The sequence below is a fragment of the Aedes albopictus genome, chromosome 2 (assembly GCF_035046485.1).
Source record: "Aedes albopictus strain Foshan chromosome 2, AalbF5, whole genome shotgun sequence".
Classification (NCBI taxonomy): domain Eukaryota; kingdom Metazoa; phylum Arthropoda; class Insecta; order Diptera; family Culicidae; genus Aedes; species Aedes albopictus.
The window spans coordinates 251,873,993-251,897,988 of NC_085137.1; the positions used below are offsets into that span (position 1 = coordinate 251,873,993).

Consider the following 23,996-nt stretch of genomic DNA (forward strand, 5'->3'; position numbering starts at 1 on the left):
TCACCGGGGTCATATATGACCCCTCCGGCTCCAAAGGGTTAAAGGGAAAATAACTCCAGAAGCTTCCTGTTCATTTTCTTTTCAAGTTTTCTTACATTTTTGATGAATATGGTGTATTTGAAATTATAAGATTTCCTTAAATTGTTAAGGATATGCCGCATTTTGAAAATGGGGAGACTTGACCCCCCTTTTAATGGTGTGTAATAAAATAATAATTATCTGACACGTTTTATCATTGAATATACTAGAATTCCGAGTAAATAGAGGCTTCCAAATATAATTTTATTTTTCACATGTATAATGTGTGTGTAGTCCCCGAGGGATCAAGTGTTCCATTGTCACTGTTGTATACACTAAGCTACATCAATTGAAATATTTTTAAAACAACCTTATTTGGATAAATACGTTTGTAAGTATTTTATTTATACTACCTATGTGTTGTGAAATTTTGACACGATTTGGTTCAATTTTCACAAAGTTATTGAGATTTTTCGGAATCGCCTAAAAGATTTCTGAAGGACTGAAAACAAACCATCAGCCATTAAAAAATAATGCAATATACAATTAAAATCAATTGTAGCCAAAACATTGTCGCCTGTCCAGATGTTGTTTCGGAAAAAATATGCTAGAAGAAAACTGTTTTTGATTCCGAGAAAATATGGGGGGAACAAGTCTCCCCAGGGATCAAGTCTCCTCAGTCTCCTCTAAGGTTGGTGAAGAATGCGTCAAAACCAAGGTTGGTGAAGAATGCGTCAAAACCAAAGTACATGTTGGTAGGCGGAACCGATCACAACATGATTCGTCTAGGAAGTATTGTCGGAAGGTGGATAAAGCCGGAAGAATACGGGGAAGATGGGGCATGAGTGCTGGATGGCAACCCTGCAAAGTTGGTGTTCGATACAGATCTGGTTGGTACAAGAAACCTTGGAACATATTTGGTGTAACCGCAGATAGCCGCAGCTGTGAAGGCAACTCTCCACGCGGTGAATATAAATTTCATTCACGCTGTGGAAAGTTGCCTTCACAGCTCGCTCACGACTTTGGTATACTTTTGCAACTCCAATGTTATTCGACAAACTTTCAGATAAAACTACAAGGTTAAATTCATCCATACACTGTTTTTCGATAGCATGCTTCTGAACTGAGATAATAGCAAATGAATATAAATCTTTGCAAATGAATGGTTGCAACCTTGCTCAGCAGTGTGTGTATAAATAAACTCACATCACTTTTTGACAGTAAACCTCAACCGATTTAAATGGCCGACGGTTCATTCGACGCAGAATCTGGTCCCATTGTTTCCTATTGAAAATGGTTCGGATCGGACCAGCCGTTCCGGAGTTATGGCCATTTAGGTGTTTCGGACCGGTACCCCTGGAAGGGGCCAGACATGAAAATGCAACAAACCCATGCATGCGACCCATCAAACCACGGCATTTTCGATTATTTGATGAACGGTAAGGAGGAAAACATTCGCAGATCATATTTGAACCGGTAGTGTTCCGGAACCGGTTCTGGGTGTCCCGCCGGAAGAGGCCAAATATAAAAGTGAACTAAACCCATGCATGCGACACATCAAATCGCAGATTTTTCTATAACCTGATGAACGGTAAATAGGAAAATAGTCTCAGACCATATCTGATTTGTTAGTATTCCGGAACCGGTTCCAGGTATCTAGCCGGAAGTGACCAAATATAAAAGTGAACCAAACCCACGCATGCATCACATCAAATCGCAGCTTTTTCTATAAATGATGAACGGTTAACATGAAAATAGTCTCAGATCATATCTGAACCGGTAGTATACCGGAACCGATTCCTGGTGTCCCGCCGGAAGTGGCCATAAATAAAAGTGAACCAAACACATGCGACACATCAAATCGTGGCCTTTTCGATAACCTTATTGTACGGTTAGCAAGAAAGTAAGCTAAGCCCACATTAGAAACTACTGGTAGTGTTCCGGAATCGGTTTCAGTTGTCTCGCCGAAAGTGACCGGATGTAAAAGAGAACTCTAGCGTAACATGTGATAAGGGCCTAAGTCCAAAATGTAAACTTTAAGAAATCTGTTTGAGAAGGTTTCCATGTATATTCATAAACCCTATTTAGAAATCAAACACTCTATTAGTATCACTTATGCAACGCGCATGACCGCTCCATACATGCTGCCTAGCGTAAAAAATAGTATACTACTTTGAAATTAGTACAAAATGAGTTTTCGAACAGCAATGGACATTGGCCGTTTTGAAAATTTTCATCGACTTGGGCCCCAGTACTTTGGCCCTTTGACAATAAACAAATCTCTTAGGCGTTAGTACATTGACCCTTTGACCAACTACGAATCGACCTAGGCTTTTTTGAATTGAGCTAATTTTGAGCAAAAAGAAGTTCGATTGCATAAGTTTTCTTATATTTTACGTGATTATACGAAAAAGAATCAGATTCAAATCAAAACAATAGAAAATCCATGTCACATGTCAAAGGGCCTAAGTAAATTTGAGATCTAGTCCAACTTGGGCCCTTTTACGTCGACTTAAGCCCAAACGGAACTATGAATTTACTTAGGCCCTTTAAAAATCATCTAAAAAGTCATGTTAAAATGAGTTTTGGCGTGGGTGAGGAAGTGTATCGATAGATTACGTGACACTTGATAGGAATAACAGAAAATCTAGTTTGCTTACATTTTCGACTTAGGCCCTTATCGCATGTTACGCTAGAATTAAACTAATTTTGGCGACACACCAAATGGTTTTTTAGGCATCCTGATTAACCGTTCAAGAAAAAAATCTCAGATCATATTTGGGAAAACTAGTAGTGTTCCGGAATCGGTTCCGAGTGTCCCTCCGAATGTGATCAAATGTTGAAGGAAACCGAACCCCATATGTTTTTTTCGATAACCTGAAGAACGGTTTTAAAGGTATCTTGATACCTCAGATGTTGGCCTCAGAAAAGTTGGCCACCTGTCTACTGCATCGGCTGATAGTCAGGATCTGGGAAACCGAACAGCTACCAGAGGAGCCATTCACAAGAAAGGCGACCATTTGGAATGTGAGAACTTCAGGGCGATTACTATTTTGAATGCTGCCTACAAAGTATCCCAAATCATCTTCCGTCGTCTGTCACGTAAAACAAATGATTTCGTGGGAAGTTATCAAGCCGGCTTCATCGACGGCCGGTCGACAACGGACCAGATCTTTACCGTACGGAAAATCCTCCAGAAATGCCGTGAATACTTGGTCCCAACGCATCACCTGTTCATTGACTTCAAAGCGGCATACGACAGTATCGACCGCGCAGAGCTATGGAGAATCATGGACGAAAACGGCTTTCCTGGGAAGCTGACTAGACTGATTAAAGCAACGATGGACAGTGTGCAAAACTGCGTAAGGGTTTCGGGTGAACTATCTAGTTCATTCGAATCTCGCCGGGGACTGCGACAAGGTGATGGACTCTCATGCCTACTCTTCAACATCGCTCTGGAAGGTGTGATGCGACGAGCCGGGCTCAACAGCCGGGGAACGATTTTCACAAAATCCGGACAATTTGTGTGCTTTGCGGACGACATGGACATTATTGCCAGAACATTTGGAACGGTGGCAGAGCTGTACACCCGCCTGAAACGCGAAGCAGCAAAGGTCGGACTGGTGGTGAATGCCTCAAAAACAAAGTACATGCTGGTAGGCGAATTCGAAAACGACCGGATCCGTCTGGGTAGTAATGTTACGATAGACGGGGATACTTTCGAGGTGGTGGAGGAATTCGTCTACCTCGGATCCTTACTGACGGTTGACAACAACGTGAGCCGTGAAATTCGGAGGCGCATCATCAGCGGAAGTCGGGCCTACTACGGGCTCCAGAAGAAACTGCGGTCGAAAAAGATTCACCCACGCACCAAATGCACCATGTACAAAACGCTAATAAGACCGGTAATCCTCTACGGGCTTGAGACATGGACCATGCTCGAGAAGGACTTGCAAGCACTCGGAGTTTTCGAGAGACGCGTGCTAAGGACGATCTTCGGCGGTGTGCAGGAGAACGGTGTGTGGCGGAGAAAAATGAACCACGAGCTCGCTGCACTTTACGGCGAACCCAGCATCCAGAAGGTGGCCAAAGCCGGAAGGATACGGTGGGCAGGGCATGTTGCAAGAATGCCGGACAACAACCCTGCAAAGCTGGTGTTTGCAACTGATCCGGTTGGCACAAGAATGCGTGGAGCGCAGAGAGCACGATGGGCGGACCAGGTGGAGCGTGACTTGGCGAGCATCGGGCGCGACCGAGGATGGAGAGCGACGGCCACGAACCGTGTATTATGGGAAATTACTACCGGTAGTGTTTTTAGTTCCGAGTAACCTGATTAACAGTTAGCATTCACATAAGCTCAGACCACATCCAAATATGCCGGTAGTGTTCCGGAATCATTTCCGGGGGTCTCGTCAAGAGTGGCCAAATATAGAGTATACCAAACTCATTCATGGAACACATCAAATCGCAAGAAAATAGGCTCAGACTACATAAGAGGCTACCGGTGGTGTTGCAGAAGCTTCAGTGGAATTACGAAAGTGAACTAAATCAATGCAAGCGATAGATATGTGTAAGAGATCCAAACACCTAAAAAACTAAAGCGATTTCATCAAATCACACCATTTTAGATTCCTGAGATGTAAATATACAGTAGGATGGATCAACGTTGTATGGAAAAATTATAACTTAAGCGCATCAGCCCCGAACATTTTTTTAAAATCACTATTTGCGTCTGATTACTGCGCAACAATTAGATGCTACTGAAGGGTGAGCTCTGTAATGTGGGTCATATTTGAATGGGATATAGCATTGACAATTCAAATTACCACATTACAAATTTTACATGAATCTTGTAACCAATGATAGATAATAAAATATAGCCAAAATGTGCAGAAAAAACTTTGTCAAAGTGATCTGTGAAAAAGTTTAATCCTGGCTTGTAATTGTATTATTGGTATGGTTCAGCCTCCAGTGAAGGTTGTCAAGCAGTCAACTGAAACGACTGATACTTTCAGCTCAGCCTATGCGTTGAACATAACGTCGGAATAAGTGCCCAATTCGATGATGACCTTGATAAAATTCTTTATTTTCTAAATAAAGTATATAAAGTAATAAAGTCCCAGATCGCTGTTATGAGAATTTCCTCCTTCTCGTCCGTTACCAAAGCACAGAGATTTGGGGCTGATTACTGACTCTAAGGCAAGATTGATTGCGTCGACTGAAAGATCATGACTACATATTCGACGAGAAAGGCACTATTACCACTAGGTGGATTATTCTGATTTTTAAAGAAATTATTTGTAGATTTTTTCCAAAAGATTATTTAAACAAATGTCCAGAAGAATTTCGAATTTGAAATGTCCACTAAATCGAGATACACCTGTAAAATGTCAAAAAGTTTCTCTAAGCTCTGTTGTACAAAAGTCGACTAAACATCATTCGGCCAAACGACCCATTGGCCAGATGGAATTCAGATTAATGGCATCCAGCCGAACTACATTCGAAGCCAGCCTCAACAGCCGAAGAAGTACGACTTTCATGAATGATGAATGCGTCAAAACCAAAATACATGCTGGTAGGCGGAACCGATCACAACAGAATTCGTCTATGAAGTATTTTCGGAAGGTGGACTAAGCCGAACGAATGCGGAGATCGAAAATTCATGAAATGATAGTTGATAGAACTCTAAATATATTTATTTAATGCAATATCATTACCGCAAGAGATATGAGTAAACCATTGCAAATCATTATTCCAGTTCTAAACGATTTGACCTTAATTTGGAAGCGCTTTTTCTCTGCTCTGTGGGTGTTCGTCCATGTGGGCGCTGAATTTTGCGTACTTTCAAAATACCGTTGCATTGTCGAGTAAGCATTCTCCGCAACAATCATCAGCTATAATGTAGAATATCGTAGCCAAATTCCAGCACGAACTGCAAAATTGTAACATTGTATGGAACTGGCGGCGTATTAATTAGGATATATTTTGTAGGTACCGCGGCTTCTGAAGAGCACCGGTAAAAAGCAGTACCAGTCGCCGATGGCGGCGCTTTGTTCAGGAAATTTCACAATGAATGGTTACTGTCGATACCTGCTTTCAAGTGTGCTACATTGGCGAACGGTTTGGCGCATTATCATGCGTAATTGAATATAGTTTAGCAACGGTTGGTTGTTCTCTATGAGATCGGTTTTTGTTACCTACCTGTAATGAGAATGCGCATATGGCCGAACCCGCTATCGCATTGGTTGATGTTGAAAATACAGAGTAGATTAGTTTGGAGTTTCCGTTGCCGTAGCGTCCTTCCACCAAGCTGCTAGTTGACTCTGCAAATAGAAGAAAAAGCAAGAAACAATATTATACGATTAGAAAACTTAATAATTGCTCATTCTTTCTCATACTTTAAATTTTTATTTTCTTCACCTTGTTCCATTATCATTCAAATATATAATTCCCAAAAACCATAAGCTTCGTGCCATAGTACGATCCTGTGCAGCACCGTGAACAACCCCCTTGATACATTTGAGGCGTATTAAAACAACAGTTTAGTGGCTATAGTGCACCCGAGACTCTGGTTGGAGTCCATTTGCATAACTAAATATTTTATTTTATTAGCATGATTAGATATAAAATTTACCCAGGTTGCTACCGGCTAGTTGTGGCCTCATCCCGACGACGTCACTGCCAGCTGTGTCAAATTGCTGTTGCAACTGCATGGCATTTTCAGCCAAAGATAAAGGACATCCGGTCGAACGAGTATGTCCTACTTAGCCAAACGGGATGACGATGGGCCCTTTATCTGCTCCCAATGGAAACGCAAGCCAGGACCCGGTGGGAAAGCGAGAGCCAGAGCTAAAGGTGTTGACTTGACAGGAAATTGCTCGGAACAGCATTAGTTTGGACCGTACGATATGGCCAAAAGATGCACTTCATGGCACGTACATGAATTCATAATCTCGTTGTCACTCGATTGTATGTGTCTCTGTCGCTCATTCTGGGCCTCGTCGGTGCCTGCTGCTGTGATGTGCCAGTAATGGTTTCGGAGGGGTCGAAACATGTGAACCGAAACTGCACTCAGAGGTCATGAGATAAGACGTGATCTGGCGGAGTCTGGTCAGCAACAAGTTCCCTCCAACCCAGACCGCTCTGGCTCTTTCTGGTCAAATTGGCCATTAGATTATAATAGCTCATCAACAGCTGCACCGACGACAACGATGACTGTGTTGCAGTCATGCTGCTTTTATTGAATTTTGTTCCAAGAATGAAGGCTGCACATTTCCCTCAACTCAAAAAGGAGCCAACAGGATGAGTCCCATGAGGCTCAGAGTGGGGCAGCAGTGCTCAAACCGTGAACTTAAAAATGTTGTATGCTACGATTGACGCATTGATGAGTGTAGTGTGTCCAGACTGGCAAAGGGCTCACTCACAAATTTACTAATGCCAGAATTGGTCGTCAGAGGAATTTTCAAAAGAGGGTTCAGGATGATTTCTGGAGTTTTATCCTCAACGGATTTAGAGTTAGTTTAAGGGGGAAAGTCTGGGAGTTTCTGGAGGGTTTCTTGCAGGTATCTTTACAGAGTTTCAAGGAAAGGGATCAGGGAGGTTGTAGATGAGCCCAGGGAGATTCCAGGGGAGTTTCAGAGGCGTTTCAGGTGGTTAGAGTAGGGTTTGTTTTTTTAGAAGGATTTCAGAGGGTATTGGCAGATATGGAGGGATACGTTTTCAGAAGGAGCGGGGGCGTTGTTAGATTTAGGTGATTTTAGAGGAGGTTCAGCAGGATATCGCCCAGTAGATGGCGCCAGCGTGTATTCAAATTATATAGTTATACTTAGCTTGAATATCTTGATATTCTGAATGTATAGAATGTTTGAGTCTTCGGTAAAAGTGATTAATACATCAAGATCTATTTGGTAATGAAAATTGTTTTAATGTTTTTTTTTCTTGTGTTTTCTTGTTTATTAGCTTGTGCTAATAAATACATACATATCCTCCCAGCATCTTAGATACCATGAGCGACAAACATCCTCAAAAAAATAAACTCATTTCAGGTGAATGTCTTAATACAATATGCCTTAACATAATATGTCTGTATATGGTTGACAATACTAATATACACTCCCGTTCAAAAGTTTGGGGTCACCCCCTCAAAAACATGTCATTTTTTTAGGCCCATATCTCCGCCAGTTTGCGTCCGATTTCAAAACCTTAGGTTTCATTCAAAATATAATAAGTCAAAGAAACTTTGAACATGATTTAAAAAAAAACTTTTTCAAAAAATTTTGTATGTAAACTTAACCCAAAGTTGCCAAATTTTCTAAAAAATGAATATAAACTTACGGCAGTGTCGCTGGAAGTTGGGTCGACCAAATTTTAAGATGAGAGCGGTAATATGACCCATTTTCTATTATTTTTCAACTGTTTTTTACAGAACTTTGCTAAAAAATCTAGAAAAAAAAGTTCTTAAGTAAATTAATCCTTGATGTCATCGACCAAAAGTTTGGGGTCACCCCTCAATATGATGTATCGGCCAAAAGTTTGGGGTCACTTTCGTAAAACATGGAAAAGTGATTTGGTGATATCTTCGTCATCTATATTTCAATTTTAATTATTTTTGGCTCATTTCAAAGATAATTAACTAAATTTACGTTTGATGTCTTCAACTTAACGTATTTAACGGTTTTTGTATACAAAAATGTTATGTAAAGTTAGCACATTTTACCACGCTTCACAAAATGAGACAACTTTACGTTAAGTTTTAGTATGTAAATTTCAACAAATACGTGTGGTTCAATGTGTATGCAGTAAGTATCATTCATTTTGTTTCAAATAAGCCAAGAAGAATTAAAATTGAATGAAAGATGACAAAGATATCAACAAATCACTTTTCCATGTTTTACGATAGTTTAAAATGAACCTCATAAACTTATTCAGCAATTTTTGAAGTCTACTTAGGTGTGTGTCACTTGCCAGAAACAAAACTGAGGAACAGTAATCAATGTGTGGCGCAACTAATGATTTATTAAAAACAGTTTACTCCAAAATGTTAACTGACTTTTCAGACATACTAACATACCGTATTTCTTAGCCATTTTCTTTACTAAATCTATGTGTTCACTGAACGTTAATCTGTGGTCAATTAGGACTCCCAAATATTTAAATACTTCTACTCTTTCAATGGCAGATCCGTCAATCACAGGTGGGTTTCCTAGATAAGAACCTGGAGGAACTTTGGGGTGAACGACTGAAATAATCGCTGTAATAATTTCATAAAAAAAATCCCAGGATTAACTCCTTCAGAAACTTCGGAAGATATTCCTGTATCCGTACAAGAATCCCTGGAGCTATTATCGATGAATATATTGGTGGCTTTTCAGTAGAAATCAATTACTGGAACACCCTTGAAGGCATCCTGGAGGACATGAAAAAAAAATCCGGAAGTGGTTAATTGCGGTGATTTCAAACTAGCTATTTTTTTAGGTAAGCTGTTCTCAAAAATTTGTGCAATTTTGTCAAAGAAGCCGATTTTGTATCTAATCATTGGGCCAAGATTATCAGTAAAACCACTATTTTTACCATATCGCCATCTGGTAGGAGAATTTCTCACTCATAACTACATCAACGGAAAACGCTTTGCCAGATGAACATCTTTGCAGAAAAACCTACAACTTATTGTACACAAGCGCTATCTAGTGAGATAATTTCAAAACAGAGATTATTAAAATTTAAAAAAAAACATTTAAATGCCATAGACATCAACTGTAGATCGAGATATCAACGTGACAAAGACTTATTCAGGTGCAACCTTTGCAGCTACATTTGTGCCACCTGATGAGTGAATTATCCACCAAATATGAAGTATACACTCGCGTTCAAAAGTTTGGGGTCACCCCCTCAAAAACATGTCATTTTTTAGGCCCATATCTCCGCCAATTTGCGTCCGATTTCAAAACCCTAGGTTTCATTCAAAAGATATTAAGTCAAAGAAACTTTGAACATGATTTAAAAGAAACTTTTTCGAAAAATTTTGTATGTAAACTTAACCCAAAGTTGCCAAATTTTCCAAAAAAGGAATATAAACTTACAACAGTGTCGCTGGAAGTTGGGTCGACCAAATTTTAAGATGAGAGCAGTAATATGACCCATTTTCTATTAGCTTTCAACTGCTTTTTACAGAACTTAGCAAAAAAATCTAGAAAAAAAGTTATTAAGTAAATTAATCCTTGATGTCATCGGCCAAAAGTTTGGGGTCACTATCGAGGAATTCCACGGAGTCATGTCAGTCGATCCTGAGCGACCATTTCAAAAATATCTGAAACTTTGCACAGTTTTTCAATTTCATATAAATCGCCATTTTTTGATATTAAACCTTCATATTCACTCACGACTAACTTTTCAAAAGGGTGTATGCGAAAATAGTTCTAAAATATTCTAAAAGCTGTACAGCAAAAACGGATTGTTCGATTGTTATAAATTTTTCAGCAAAGTTAGATAACTAAATGATGATTCCTTAGAAAATATACACTGTAAAAAATTTCTTTTTCTACTTTGAAAAAATATGATATTTGTCACAAAAACTCAAATATCTCAAAACCCTATCTTTTTACCAACTTCAATTTTTTAGGGGAAATGGCCCATTATATCAGCTATCTACCATAAAATTTTGGTGATGGTAAACTGATAAACAAAAAAGTTATGACATTTCAAACATTTCACAATTTTTACATTTAGTAACAAAAAAAAATTTTTTTCTGTGTAAATTATTTCGAGAATTATATTTTGATGCTGATTTTATTGTAAAGGCTACCGCCTGAATTAAACAAGTTGTTTTCATGATACTTTAGTTTGATTATTCGTAATTTCTATAGTATCTATTTGAAACTTAGACGCGATCCAGTGTTGTGATCAAAAATATTGAGATTGTCATACTTTTTATTGTACGTGACTGGTGAAAAAATCCCTTGATAGTGTTGAAAAGCTGTTGATTATAAGAAAAATGGAATTGAATTTATTTTTAAGACAAAAGCTGTATAATAAAAGTTTTTTTATACGCGTATACGTCTAGTTTATCCGCAAAAAAATCCCTCTTAGAGAACAGACTTTATGATCGGAAGAATGCGAGTAACTTCAACAACAACAAATGCATAAGAGGTACATATCACAGACAAACAGACGAAACGCCTAGAACAATTTTAGTGAAAATTCATCGCCCAGTTCACACTATCACCACCTGGTGGAAATGTTTCACGAAACACTGCGTTGTGCAATATCGTCATCAGAAGGCGCTAGTGTGAAACGTCAAACGCAAAGAAAAACGATGGGCGCTCTTCTTGTTATGAAAGCCACAACCAAGACTCAAAATGATCGTTGAAGGCGTGGTCAATGAAAATTTCGCCAGTGTTACGTTTGTTTGTCTGTATACATACCTGACAATGCTCACGAAAAAAACAAAAAAATACTACCGCTATGAATATTAAAAATTGTATAGTATTTTTTTTCTTCAGCCACCAACACCAAACAAGTAAGTTAAAATTAATAAGTGATTTTGTTTATTATAATCTAACGAACAAGATGAACAGTCGCTTTCTCAAAGGTCTTCAACTCAACGCTCTCTTGTAGACCGTTTGATGAAAAAAAATGTTCAAAAGAGTTACGAAATCTCACCGAAAGCACCATAGATAAACTGAAAGAGACTGGTTATGCCCAAATGTCCACACTGTATACAAATTTACGCATTTGCACGTCCTGCCGTCTAGAATTTGACAAACGAGCCATCTGTATATCATCGGTAAAGCAGGGCGCAGGAAGTTCGAAAACGACAACAACTGAGAAATTGCCATCAGCGACATCTGTTTAAACAATTTAATTACGCCCCTTTTCAAAAATGCCCTGTAATATTCTTCAACATCTATACCCATTTCAATATTTTTAACGTTGCAAAACACGCTTTCAACATTCATCTTGAAGCAGAGGGAAAACACTTGTCCTCAAATGTAACAGCAAATTAATGAATAAACGACTAATGCGCGGAGGGCGTGATAAAATCGGAACATTACGGTACATAGTATATTATATTATATGTATATACCTATAATATATAATAAAAACAACTTGTTTTACTCACGCAAGGCCATTAACAATAAAATCAGCATCAAACTTCAATTTCCGGCCGAAATAATTTACACTAAAAAAAATTATTACTAAATGTGAAAATTGTGAAATGTTTGAATTGTCATAACTTTTTTGTTTATTTTCATGGTAGATTGCTAATACAATGGACCGTTTTCTCTAAAAAATTACGTTGGTAAAAAGATAGGGTTTTGAGATATTTGAGTTTTTGTGACAAAAATGATATTTTTTAATGTTAAAAAAGATTTTTTTCACAGTGTATATTTTCTTAGGAATCGCCATTTAGTTATCTAACTTTGCTGAACAATAAAATCAGCATCAAATCGCGATTCCCGGCCGAAATAATTTACACAGAAAAATTTTTTTTACTAAATGTAAAAATTGTGAAATTTTTGAAATGTTATAACTTTTTTGTTTATTAGTTTACCATCACCAAATTTTTATGGTAGATTGCTAATACAATGGACCGTTTTCCCTAAAAAATTCAAGTTGGTAAAAAGATAGGGTTTTGAGATATTTGAGTTTTTGTGACAAAAATGATGTTTTTCAATGATAAAATAGATTTTTTTTCACAGTGTATATTTTCTTAGAAATCACCATTTAGCTATCTAACTTTGCTGAAAAATTCATAACAATCGAACAATCCGTTTTTGCTGTGCATATTTTTGAATATTTTTGAACCATTTTCACATACACCCTTTTGAAAAGTTAGTCGTGACTCTAAATAAAAATTTGATATCGAAAAATGGCGATTTAGATGGAACTGAAAAACTGTGCAAAGTTTCAGTTCAATAGAAAATCATGAATTAAAAATTTTCCTTAATTTTGATGCTGTTGCTTGGAATCGCTCATCTGTTTAAACAATTTAATTACGCCCCTTTTCAAAAATGCCCTGTAATATTCTTCAACATCTATACCCATTTCAATATTTTTAACGTTGCAAAACACGCTTTCAACATTCATCTTGAAGAAGAGGGAAAACACTTGTCCTCAAATGTAACAGCAAATTAATGAATAAACGGCTAATGCGCGGAGGGCGTGATAAAATCGGAACATTACGGTACATAGTATATTATATTATACAGGGTGTTAGGTTCGTGAGTGCAAACTTTTTAAAGGGTGATAGAGGACCATAAATGGCGAAAAAAATTGTTCTACGCATATGGTCAAATCTCAACCGTTACGTAGTTATTGAACTTCCCATGTTTTTGACTCTCATAGTCTTAACTGGCTATAACTTGAAAATGGTCAAACTTATCGCAATTTTTTGACCCTTATTCGAAAGATTATTGAACTTCCTATCAAATGGCATCTTTGAATCGATTGGTTTAGTTAATTAACTAAGTTTTCTAAAGCAAAACAGCTAAAAATAGTGTGTTTTAATTTGTTTTTGTCAATTATCTTTGAAACATGCGTAATAAATTAAAATTCTTTCTTTGGCAAAGTTATGGCCCCTGTTCAACTCCACAATTCGTTCTTTGACACCAAACTTCTAGCTCTTATCGTTTTCTAGCAATTTCGATTTAAATGTGCGGCACAGTGCGCAAAAATGTGCTTACCTTGACAGTTGCAAATTTTTGACCTGAAATGCGATGTTTAAATCGAAATTGCAAGAAAACAATAAGAGATAGACGCTTGATGTCAAAGAACGAATGGTAGAGTGGAACAGGAGCCACAACTTTGCCAAAGAAAGAATTTTAATTTATTACGCATGTTTCAAAGATAATTGACAAAAACAAATTAAAACACGCTATTTTGAGCTAGTTTGCCCTAGAAAACTTAGTTATTTAACTAAACCAATCGATTCAAAGATGCCATTTGATAGAAAATTCAATAATCTTTCGAATAAGGGTAAAAAAAATTGCGATAAGTTTGACCATTTTCAAGTTATAGCCAGCTAAGGCAATGAGAGTCACAAACATGGAAAGTTCAATAACTACGTAACGGTTGAGATTTGACCATATGCGTAGAACAATTTTTTTCCCTATTTATGGTCCTCTATCACCCTTTAAAAAGTTTGCACTCAGGAACCTAACACCCTGTATGTATATATAATATATAATAAAAACAACTTGTTTTACTCACGCAAGGCCATTAGTAAGTATACCTCAATTCGGACTATGTTAGATACCTTACAATGGCAATCTGTCAAACAGCGAATTATTTATAATGTACTATTAATGATATATTTTTTACCAATGTACCTATCAAATTTAATTTTAAGATCAAGAAACCTACATCATCATAGAACAAGACGAGTTGATGATTTGCGTGTTGTGCCGTTTACTATGACTTCAAATCAGAAATCGATATATTACAAATGAATAAGACTAGGGTAATTGATCCGATCATGGAGGAGTTAAGCACTGGGTTCATGCTTGAACCACAATTGTATCGCCCCCAGCAAACTTTTTACATGGATTGAATTGAAAATAGTAAAATCTATCCTTTATCTACGGGAAAAAACGAAATATTGCCACTTTAAGGTTGTTATGAGCATTTTATTCGTTTTTATCTGAAAGAACATTGTGTTCCTAATGTTGCGGTATTTGTTCCTAATGTTGCGGTATCCCATTGAAATCATATGGGATACCGCAACATTAGGAACACTACCGCAAAAATAGGAACACAGCAGCAAACATATTGAGGAAAATATTTTTTAAAATTATGGCCATTACCGCAACATTAGGTACTACCACAATGATGGGAACAATTACCCTATACAATGAATTACCTGAAGATATAAAAAATGTAAGCACAACTGGAGAATTCAAACGGAAATGTACAATATGGATTAGAATTAATATAGGTTATGTTTTTTTTTGTCGTATGAACTATGTAAACAGTATATATCATTGTATGAATTTCTTGTAAACTATCTAAAAAGATAAATAAATGAACTACTACTACTACTATCTGGAAATCCTCCGCAATTTTTCTTTAGAAATTCCTCGGGGAATTGTTTCAGGAACTATTCAACTAGAATTTCAGAAAATGATTTCTCCAGAAATTTTTCCCGGAAGTTATCCAGGAATTTCTCCTAGTATTCCTCCCGGGATGCATCTAGGAATTTTTCCAGGGATTGTTCTAGGAATTCCGATGATACCTCCCGGTTACCTCCAAGAATTCATCCCGGAATTACTTTTGAAATTCCTCCCGAGATGCCTTCCAGAATTCCTCCAGGAATTCCTTCCAGAATTTCTCCAGGAATTTTTTCCAGAATTCCTTCAGAAATTCCGTCCAGAATTCCTCCAGGAATTCCTTCCGGAGATTGCTCCAGGATTTCCTTCTGAGATTCCTTCAGGAGCTCCCAAAATGATTTCTCCAGGAATTTCTCCCGGAATTACTTCAGGAATTTCTCCCGGAATTCCTTCCAAGATCCCTCCATCAATTCCTTGTGGAATCTCTCCATGTATTCCTCCCGATATCCTCCAGGAAATCCTCCTGGGATCTCTCCAAGGATTCATCCTGGGATCCCTCCAGGAATTCACCCAAGCATTTCCTTCAGAAATTCCTCCAGGAAGCTCTTCAAGGATTCCTCCCGGAATTCCTCTCGGGATTTCTTCTGAAATTCCTCCCGGGATTCCTCTTGAAATTCCTCCCAGGATCACTCCAAAAAATCCTCCTGGGATTCTCCAGGTATTCCTCCTGATATCCTCTTTTAATTCCTCCTGGAACCCCTCCAGGAATTCCTCCTGGGATCCCTACAGGAAGTCATCCAAGCATTCCTCTAGGAATTCTTCCTGGAATCGCTCCAAGGACTCCTCCCGGGATTCATCTCAGAATTCCTCCCGGGATCACTCCAATTCCAATCCACTTGGAATCCCTCCTGGGATCCCTCCAAGAACTCATCCTCGGATCCATCGAGGACTTCTTCCAAGCATTCCTCTTGGGATCCCTTTGAGGATTCCTTCTGGGATTTCTTAAGGAATTCCTCCCGGGATCACTCCGAAAAATTCTCCTGGGATCCTTTCAGGAATTCCTCCTGGGATCCCTCCAGGAATTCATCCAAGTATTTCTCCAGGAATCGCTTCAAGGATTGCTCCCGGAATTCCTCTAGAATTCCTCTCGGGATCACTCCAAAAAAAACCTCCTGGGATCCCTCCAGGAATTGCTCCTGGGATCTCTTCATGGATCCCTTCATGGACTAGGTTCCCTCAAGGAATTCCTTCCGAGATCACTCCAAAAATACCTCCTGGGATCCCTGCAGGATTACATTCGCCTCTATGGCTTTATGAATTTCGTTTTTTTTTTTACTTTTAAGCTGAATGAGAAGTTGTTCGAAGCGAACTTGACAAACCCACACCTCACAGAAGTGCATGAAATGCGTCGTCAATAGGGAAATCTAAAACAAGCAAGCAGCACCTAAGGAAAATTCGAGAACTGCTCGCGCGCCAGTTAAAGCCATTTGAATCAAATGAATGGAAACCCATGTTTCGACGCTTCGAATTTATTTCGTCGCAAGACGATGACGATGGCGGGCGCTCCGGGCCAAACGAAAACTAGCAATTTTCCCAAACTACGGAAAGAAAATTCCACTTATGAGAAACAACTTTTTTTTCGCTTTTTTCCACGCCTTGTTTGCGTGGGAGACGTTGGAAAAAGGCAATCATGATGGGGGGCTGTAGGGTGTTTTGGAAGCTTCAGCTCCATTGGAGTTGGCTCTGTGTGGAGAATCGATTTTTTTTTGTTTTTCCCAGCCAGTCCTTGCCAGCGCGAACATTTTTCAAACTTGTGTTGATTTTATTTTTTTCCATCAGCTTCTGTTGCGCTATTTCATTCTAGTTATAGTCGTTTTCTTACTGTTAGAAAGTTCTATCTTATTATCGAAAGTTTTTCAGATTTTTTCTGCACGACAAACACAGTCACTTCGAAATGACATTGGGCAATTTTTCAACTGTGTGTCGATGTGCTTGTATCTATTTGAAACTTGCACCCAATGATTGGAGTAAGCATATGAAATTAAGTATGTGTTATGTATATTAGGTATATTAGAGATGAACCAGCCTGCGGCTGAAATTCACTACATATGATAAAGAAATAATAATGAATCAATTCGTACAATTCCTGCAATTGATCTCTATTTGAACTTTCTACTTATTGTAACACAAACCATCGTAACTTTGAATTTACCAGAATAAATCTCAAGATCCAATCGGACTATGCGACCCAATTCAACCCACAGCCCACACAATTCAAAAAAAAGTACTTACGTATTTCATCGAAGTAGAACGGAAAGTCGCCGGGCATGGAGCAGTTGAGGCGCGACTTGAGATAGGTCGTCCACCGGTTTTTGTACCGATGCGGTCCACCTTTATCCCATTTGCAAACCCGTGCAACCCGGCTGACGACGGCCTGTGCGCGCCCGGCATAGAAAGAAAGCAAGGAAACGAAAAATGCATTTTTAATGACTTTCCCGGGAAACTCTTCCGAGGAGATGGCGCAAACGCCCACCACACTTACTTTGCCGCAGTTGATGAATTCGACGGCCGTCTCGCGGAAGAAGAAGTACACAAAGTCGCCCTGCGTGAACGATCCGACGAAGTTGGGTGCTGAAATATTTATGAACGTGATAATGGTCAATTTACACCTGCACACTTCGAGAGAACGGGATATTAATTATTCATTCATTTGTCGATTATTATTAAACAAAAATTACCGGCGTAATAAGGACGAATGAGAGGATCGGTTGGGTTGGTGTTGGGGGGCGAAGGACTTGAGGTGTGGTGGTGGGTTCCTAGACTAGAACAGTAGTGGTCGTAGGCGTTGTTTTGCCAACGTAATATGTTAATGTCGCCCCCGGGAGCCATTGCCAGTTTAATTATTATGATTGATTGAAACATGAAATCGGCGAACAACAATGGTAGACACCGACACCTAGGACGTCGTAAATGAATATCGATATCAGGGTCGACAGCAGTTCAATGTATGGCGGTTTTTGTAACCCACATAGGTATTGTTTATTAAAAGTGGACACGGGATAATAAACAGGCCAATTTAGATTGTTATATGAAAATAATGTCATTGTTAAGAACGCACTGAAAAGCGAACGATGTCACTGATAATTATAAAAGAATGGAAATTTATGTCTGATTCAGTTTAGTTTAATTTGTGCCCATTACGTGAAACGCTTGGACATCGAATTGGACTTTGGAACAGGGCTTAGCGCTGCAACTATAGAAATGAATGGAAAGCGGGGTTGATATTATTTGTTTTGTTGAAATTAGATCACGTTGGGAGCGTATCACCAACCTGTTTGTTCGTTATTTAAACAGGTAAAGTCTTTGAATGAGATAAAGTGATTTTTTTAACGTTTTTGCTATATGTCTTAACCTTTCAGAACGCGCGCCATCAAGTAGTTGAAACTGCACCGCCCTCACGCTTAATACGACGAGTGATGTTTTTTTTTGGTAGTGTTGTACTTTTTACAACGGCGCGCGTCCTGAAAGGTTAAAAAGACTTATGCTTTTGCGTGTTGAGGTTTGGTCCTCATTTTTAGCACGTTTTGTATGTGGTTTGCCTTCCCAGATAACCAATTTGCACGTATAATGATGTTTATGACGATATAATACGTACTTTTATAAGACAAAGTTAAATAACAAAAGGTGCAGAAAATGCGCCTTCTACATACAAAAGGGGCGGCACGCATACCAGGAACCTTAATATTATTGAACTTGCATGAACCTAAAATCTTTTTTCATTGGGTTTCAGCTTATGGTCTAACCTTTCTGAAATGCCTTTGTTCAGAATATTCTATCGGTGAAAATTGAAATAAATCAAGTTTGAAGATTTTCTATCAAATGAGGTATATTCAGAGCATAATTTTGTTGATCATCCCGAACAGCAAACAACAAGGCATCGTGCGTGACCTGTCACATACCCGATTGTCTCTTCTTAGTTTTATAAACATTATATTCGGATCTGGTGTGATGGTTAGAACACTTGACTATCACGCCGAGGACCTGGGATCGAATCCCACTCCCGACATACTCGCAAAATGCGAGTTCTTCCTTCGGAAGGGAAGTAAAGCGTGGGTCCCGAGATGAACTAGCTTTGGGCTAAAAATCTCGTTAATATAGAAAAAAAAACTTGTCATTTCTCCGGCATCTGTGTTATATGATCAGCCCAAGGGGGTCTGCCGTGGTTAATTAGTTCATTTTTTCTATTTTGTGGGCTTCGTGGTCATGCGATTAGTGGAGTTAAACGTTAAAATGTATATGTAGTAAGTCATGTAGTAAGACTGAAGAAACTTTTCGTGAAACGATAAATTCCTAACTAGCTTCTGTGTGTTGTCTGTTATATGGCGGTTATATTCAGTATGATCAGCGTCTGGCGGTGTGAAATGCCAAAAAACGAGTGTAGGTTCATGCAAGTTTGATAATACTTAGGTTCCTGGTATGCGTTTCTTAACGTTTCGGCCATGTTTTTTGTCATCTTTAAAGGTAAAATCTTTGTTCGTTAGAACTGTGTCTGTTAAACTAACCAAATGATTTGTTGAAAGAGTTTGTTGACTGCTTAGCCGAAACATTCAACATTCAGTGCACCCAAAGAGTCGAACACTCAAACTTTCAGTTATACGATGTTTGTTTGTTTGTTAATGTATTTACGACACTTTACACCTGAAGGGTGCATTCGTGTCGGGCCAAATTCCTTTTGCAACAGATTTTATCCTATTTCACATATTAGTTTACAAATTTTCGTATAACCTAGTTTCATGTAGGAATTTCAATAATTTTTTGACAACTTCTTCTTCGTTATTCAATGCATCTTGTAAACTTGTTTCACTTATGCTATTTTCTCGTCTTTCCTTCTCATATTTTCGGCAATCAAGGATCAGATGTCGCACATCCAAAGTTGTTCCGCACGTTTCGCATGTCGGTGGGGGTTCCTTCTTTAATAGAAAGGAATGTGTTATTCTTGTATGGCCGATCCTTAATCGTGTTAGTATACGCTGATCAGCTGGGTTTTCGTGGTCCTTCCATTTATGCGTGTGGTGTTTTACTACCCGTAGTTTCGCGTCTCTATTGTTGTACCACTTGTTATCCCACGTAAGGCGAATACTTTGTTTGACTGCTCGTAAAGCATCTTCGCCGGGTATGGAAACATCAATGGTAGGTAGTGCCCTAGCCTCGTTGGCCAAACGGTCAGCTTCAACATTTCCACTGATGCCGGCATGCCCCGGAATCCAGCAGAAGCTTATTGGTTTGTTTTGAACTTTGTGCTCAATCTCTTGGATCCACGCGTGTTTAGAAGTTCCCGCTTCTAAGGCCTGTAGACAGCTCGCAGAATCCGATAGTATTACCATTTCTCTACCGATATTCGGGATCGAAACTGCCTTCTTCATGGCGTACGCTTCTGCGGAAAAAACGCTGCAATGTTTTGGGAGGCTATACGTGCCAGTCAGGCCTCCAGTGTAATATGCAGCCCCAACCGAGTCATCTAACTTGGAGCCGTCAGTATAGACAACGGCCATTTCCTTGAAACGGGTCGAGAGTAGTTGTTGTACGACTGGACGAACTTTTTCCGGTGGGTCACCGGCCCTAACACTTTTCTTCACATCCCAAATAATCGAGGGCTTTCGTGCATTCCACACACGATCGCCCGGTCTGACGATTCGCTCGACTGTGGGGAGGGCTGTACCAGTTAGTTCAACCAATTGGTCAGAAATTCGGTGACTGAGAGGAATGCAGATGTTGGGAAATTTAGACATTATTCGAATCGCCGTTCGCGCGGTGGATTGTATTGATAGTAGTTCAAACGGCAATGTACCTGCTTCGGCCATGACTGAGTCTGTTGGGCTAGTGACAAACGCCCCAGAAGCGAAACGAATCATCCTATTGTATGCTGGGGCGAGAGTTCGTAGAGCTGCTGGTCCACCTCGACTAATAAGCCCTATTCCGTAGGTTAACTTTGCAGTGATCAAAGCAGACCCAACTTGCAGCATAGTTGTCCAATTCCCACGCGGAAGTTTAGCGCCAATCATCCGGAGGATCTTCAGTCGAGATTCACACGATTTCTTCACAATCTCGCAGTGGGGTTTGAATGTCAGGGTACGATCTAACGTGACACCCAAGGTCCTCAGCCTATTAGTCTTCGGGATGGGAACTCCATCAAGGGTGATCTCGTGCACTGGTTCCCGACGTGCGTTTGGGCTGCAGTAAAATATATGAGATTTTGTTGCAGACACGGTGAATCCGACACTTTTTGCCCATTTATCGACAGCCTTGACAGCAGCCTGCATTTTGCGGAGTAGCCCTTGACGTTTTTCCTTTCGCACGACGAGGAGGATGTCGTCTGCATACACAAGTATTTCAACTTCTTTGGGTAGAGTTCGAAAAATGGGTTGCATCGCGACAAGGAATAATGTCACTGACAAAACGGACCCTTGAGGAACCCCATTCTCCAATGAGTGCTCGCGTGATAGATATCCACCAACGGACACTTGGAACATTCGTTCTGCTAGAAAGCTTTGTAATATGTTCATCATACGACCCCTAATACGCCAAGATTTCAGTGTTCGTAGTATACCATATCGCCAGGTGGTATCGTATGCTTTAGACAGATCTAAGGAAGCTATCAGACAGTGCTCGTCAACGCTTGGTAATGATGTCTCCAGCTCAGCAAAATAGGTATCGGTACCGCGCCCTGCACGAAAGGCGTGTTGGCGTTTGTCAAGTCGTCCGCTAGACTCTAACTCTGTGATTAAACGACGGTTGACGATCCGCTCGAATACTTTCGCCATGCAGCTAGTGAGTGAGATTGGCCGGAAGGCGTTTGGTCCAGAATCGTGGCAGTTAGGTTTCGGGATGGGTACCACAATGGCATTACGCCAGCTGGCTGGAAACTCGCCATTGTGCCAAATTTTATTAAACAGCTCTAGAAGCGTCATTTTCACGGATAGAGGGAGACGTTGGAGCAGGGGGTACCCCACCATATCTGGACCTGTCGAGTTACCTCGCCCTTTGTCGAGAGACCACAGAAGTTCGTTCAGAGTGAGGTCCATGTTATACACATTTTCGGTGTTTGGCGAGAATTCTATAGACACGCGTTCAGCTGCCGCTTTTGCCATCTGAAACGATGGAGGATAGCTGGTAGTCGCTGATCTCTCACTGTAAACTCTTGCCAGTTCTTCCGCTGCTTCATCGGGCTTATCCGTGAATCCGTCCTGTAGTTTCAGGACTATCGGGCGCCGTTGACGGTTTCCACGTAAGGTATTGACTGTTCTCCACAATTCGCTTGTCGTGCTGTTAGGCGATATTTTCGCGACGAAATTTTCCCACGATTGCTCCTTTGCTTCACTAATTGCTTTGCGTGCCGCTGACCTTGCTTCCTGAAACTTCGCTAGTGCTTCTGGTTGATTTGGATCGGATCGTTGTAGTCGTCGAAAGGAACGGAGACTTTTTCGTCGCTGCCGAATTGCTGCCTTTACCTCGGGGCACCACCAGGGTACTGCTTTGGGTCCAATCCGACCGCTGGTACGCGGTATGCATTCAGTCGCTGCTGATATGATCTTCTCGGTGAAGGAGTCAACGTCCCATTGCGTATCTGGTCGGATGGTTTCCGTTATGATCCTTTCGTATAATGACCAATCAGCTTGGTCAAAGAGCCATTTTTGTCGTGTGGTTCTATGATTTGACCACCCAGGGATGGACACCGTTATTGGTAAGTGGTCACTGTTGTGTGTGTCCGACAGGGTTCGCCAAGTGAATCTTTGGGCCAGGCTCTCGGAGCAGATCGTCACGTCAATCGCTGAAGTATTGCCCGTAGCCGGGTCAATTCGAGTAGCAGATCCATCGTTGAGAATAACCAATTGTTTTTCCAAAGTCGTTTCGGCTATATATCGGCCGAGCGCGTTCGACTCACGTGACCCCCACGCAAGATGGTGCGCATTGAAGTCACCCAGGAGCAAAATCGGGCCTTCTAGTTGTTCGAACAACCCACCAAGTGCAGCTTGACACTGAGTTGAGCTTGGCGGAACATATATAGACACAATAGTTACCTGTATGGGATTATAAATCCGTACCGCAACCAGGTGTAGCGCTGTGTCCAGCTGAATTCGCTCGAAAGGTATGCCTTCTCTGATGGCAAGGCCTACCCCGTGCTGCCAGTGATGTACGGCTTTCGATTCCAGCAGCAGCGTGTAGTTCCTGCCGAGGAAGTCCGACGGGATGATGTGGCGGTCCACTTTGGTTTCTTGCAGGGCTACAACGCAAGGCTCCAGTTCGGCGATGAGATACTTCAGCTCGTTAATGTGGGCTCTGAGTCCACGGAGATTCCACTGAAGGGCAAAGCATCCGCCTGTGCAGTTGTCCGTAGCTGATCGGGAGGCGAGTGACGATACTGATGAACTACGTGTGGGCGAGTCGGCTGTAGAAGAGAGGGGTACGGCAGTAATCTCCGTGGATGAAATCTCAAGGTTGGGACTTGCCTGTGAGGCGATTTGCCCCACAGTGCCAGCTGCTGTCGAAACCATTACACTGTTATTCCCATTACCGACAACAGCCGGCACTGGGGAATCGCTTTGTGTAATGTTCCTTCGATGACTTCCCGAGGATCCTTCTTCAGTTGAGTGGATTGGAGCGGTTTGTATATAGTTCGAAACTGATATAGTGGCGTGCGAGGATGTTGATGATCTTCGTGTTCGTGGGTTGCCTGTGGAAGAAAGAGGTAGGGCAGTTACCTCCATCGACGAACCTTCAGAGTTGAGACTTGCCTGTGAGGCGATTTGCCCCACAGTGCCAGCTGCTGTCGAAACCATTACACTATTTTTCCCTTTACCGACAACAGCCGGCACTGGGAATCGCATTGTGTAATGTTTCTTCGATGACTTCTCGAGGTGCCTTCTCCAGGTGATT

General features: G+C 40.4%; 1 protein-coding gene across 6 annotated transcripts in view; it reads right to left on the reverse strand.

The window, feature by feature from the left end:
• Positions 1-23,996, reverse strand: part of LOC115258949 (semaphorin-1A) — a 629,606-nt gene that overhangs the window by 79,577 nt on the left and 526,033 nt on the right. For all 6 annotated transcript variants that reach the window (XM_062851525.1, XM_062851522.1, XM_062851523.1 and 3 more), the window contains exons 6-8: positions 17,605-17,693; positions 17,355-17,496; positions 6,220-6,341 (exon numbers count right to left, since the gene is read on the reverse strand). In XM_062851525.1, the coding sequence (XP_062707509.1) occupies positions 6,220-6,341; positions 17,355-17,496; positions 17,605-17,693 (353 nt within the window). The remainder of the gene's footprint in view (positions 1-6,219; positions 6,342-17,354; positions 17,497-17,604; positions 17,694-23,996) is intronic.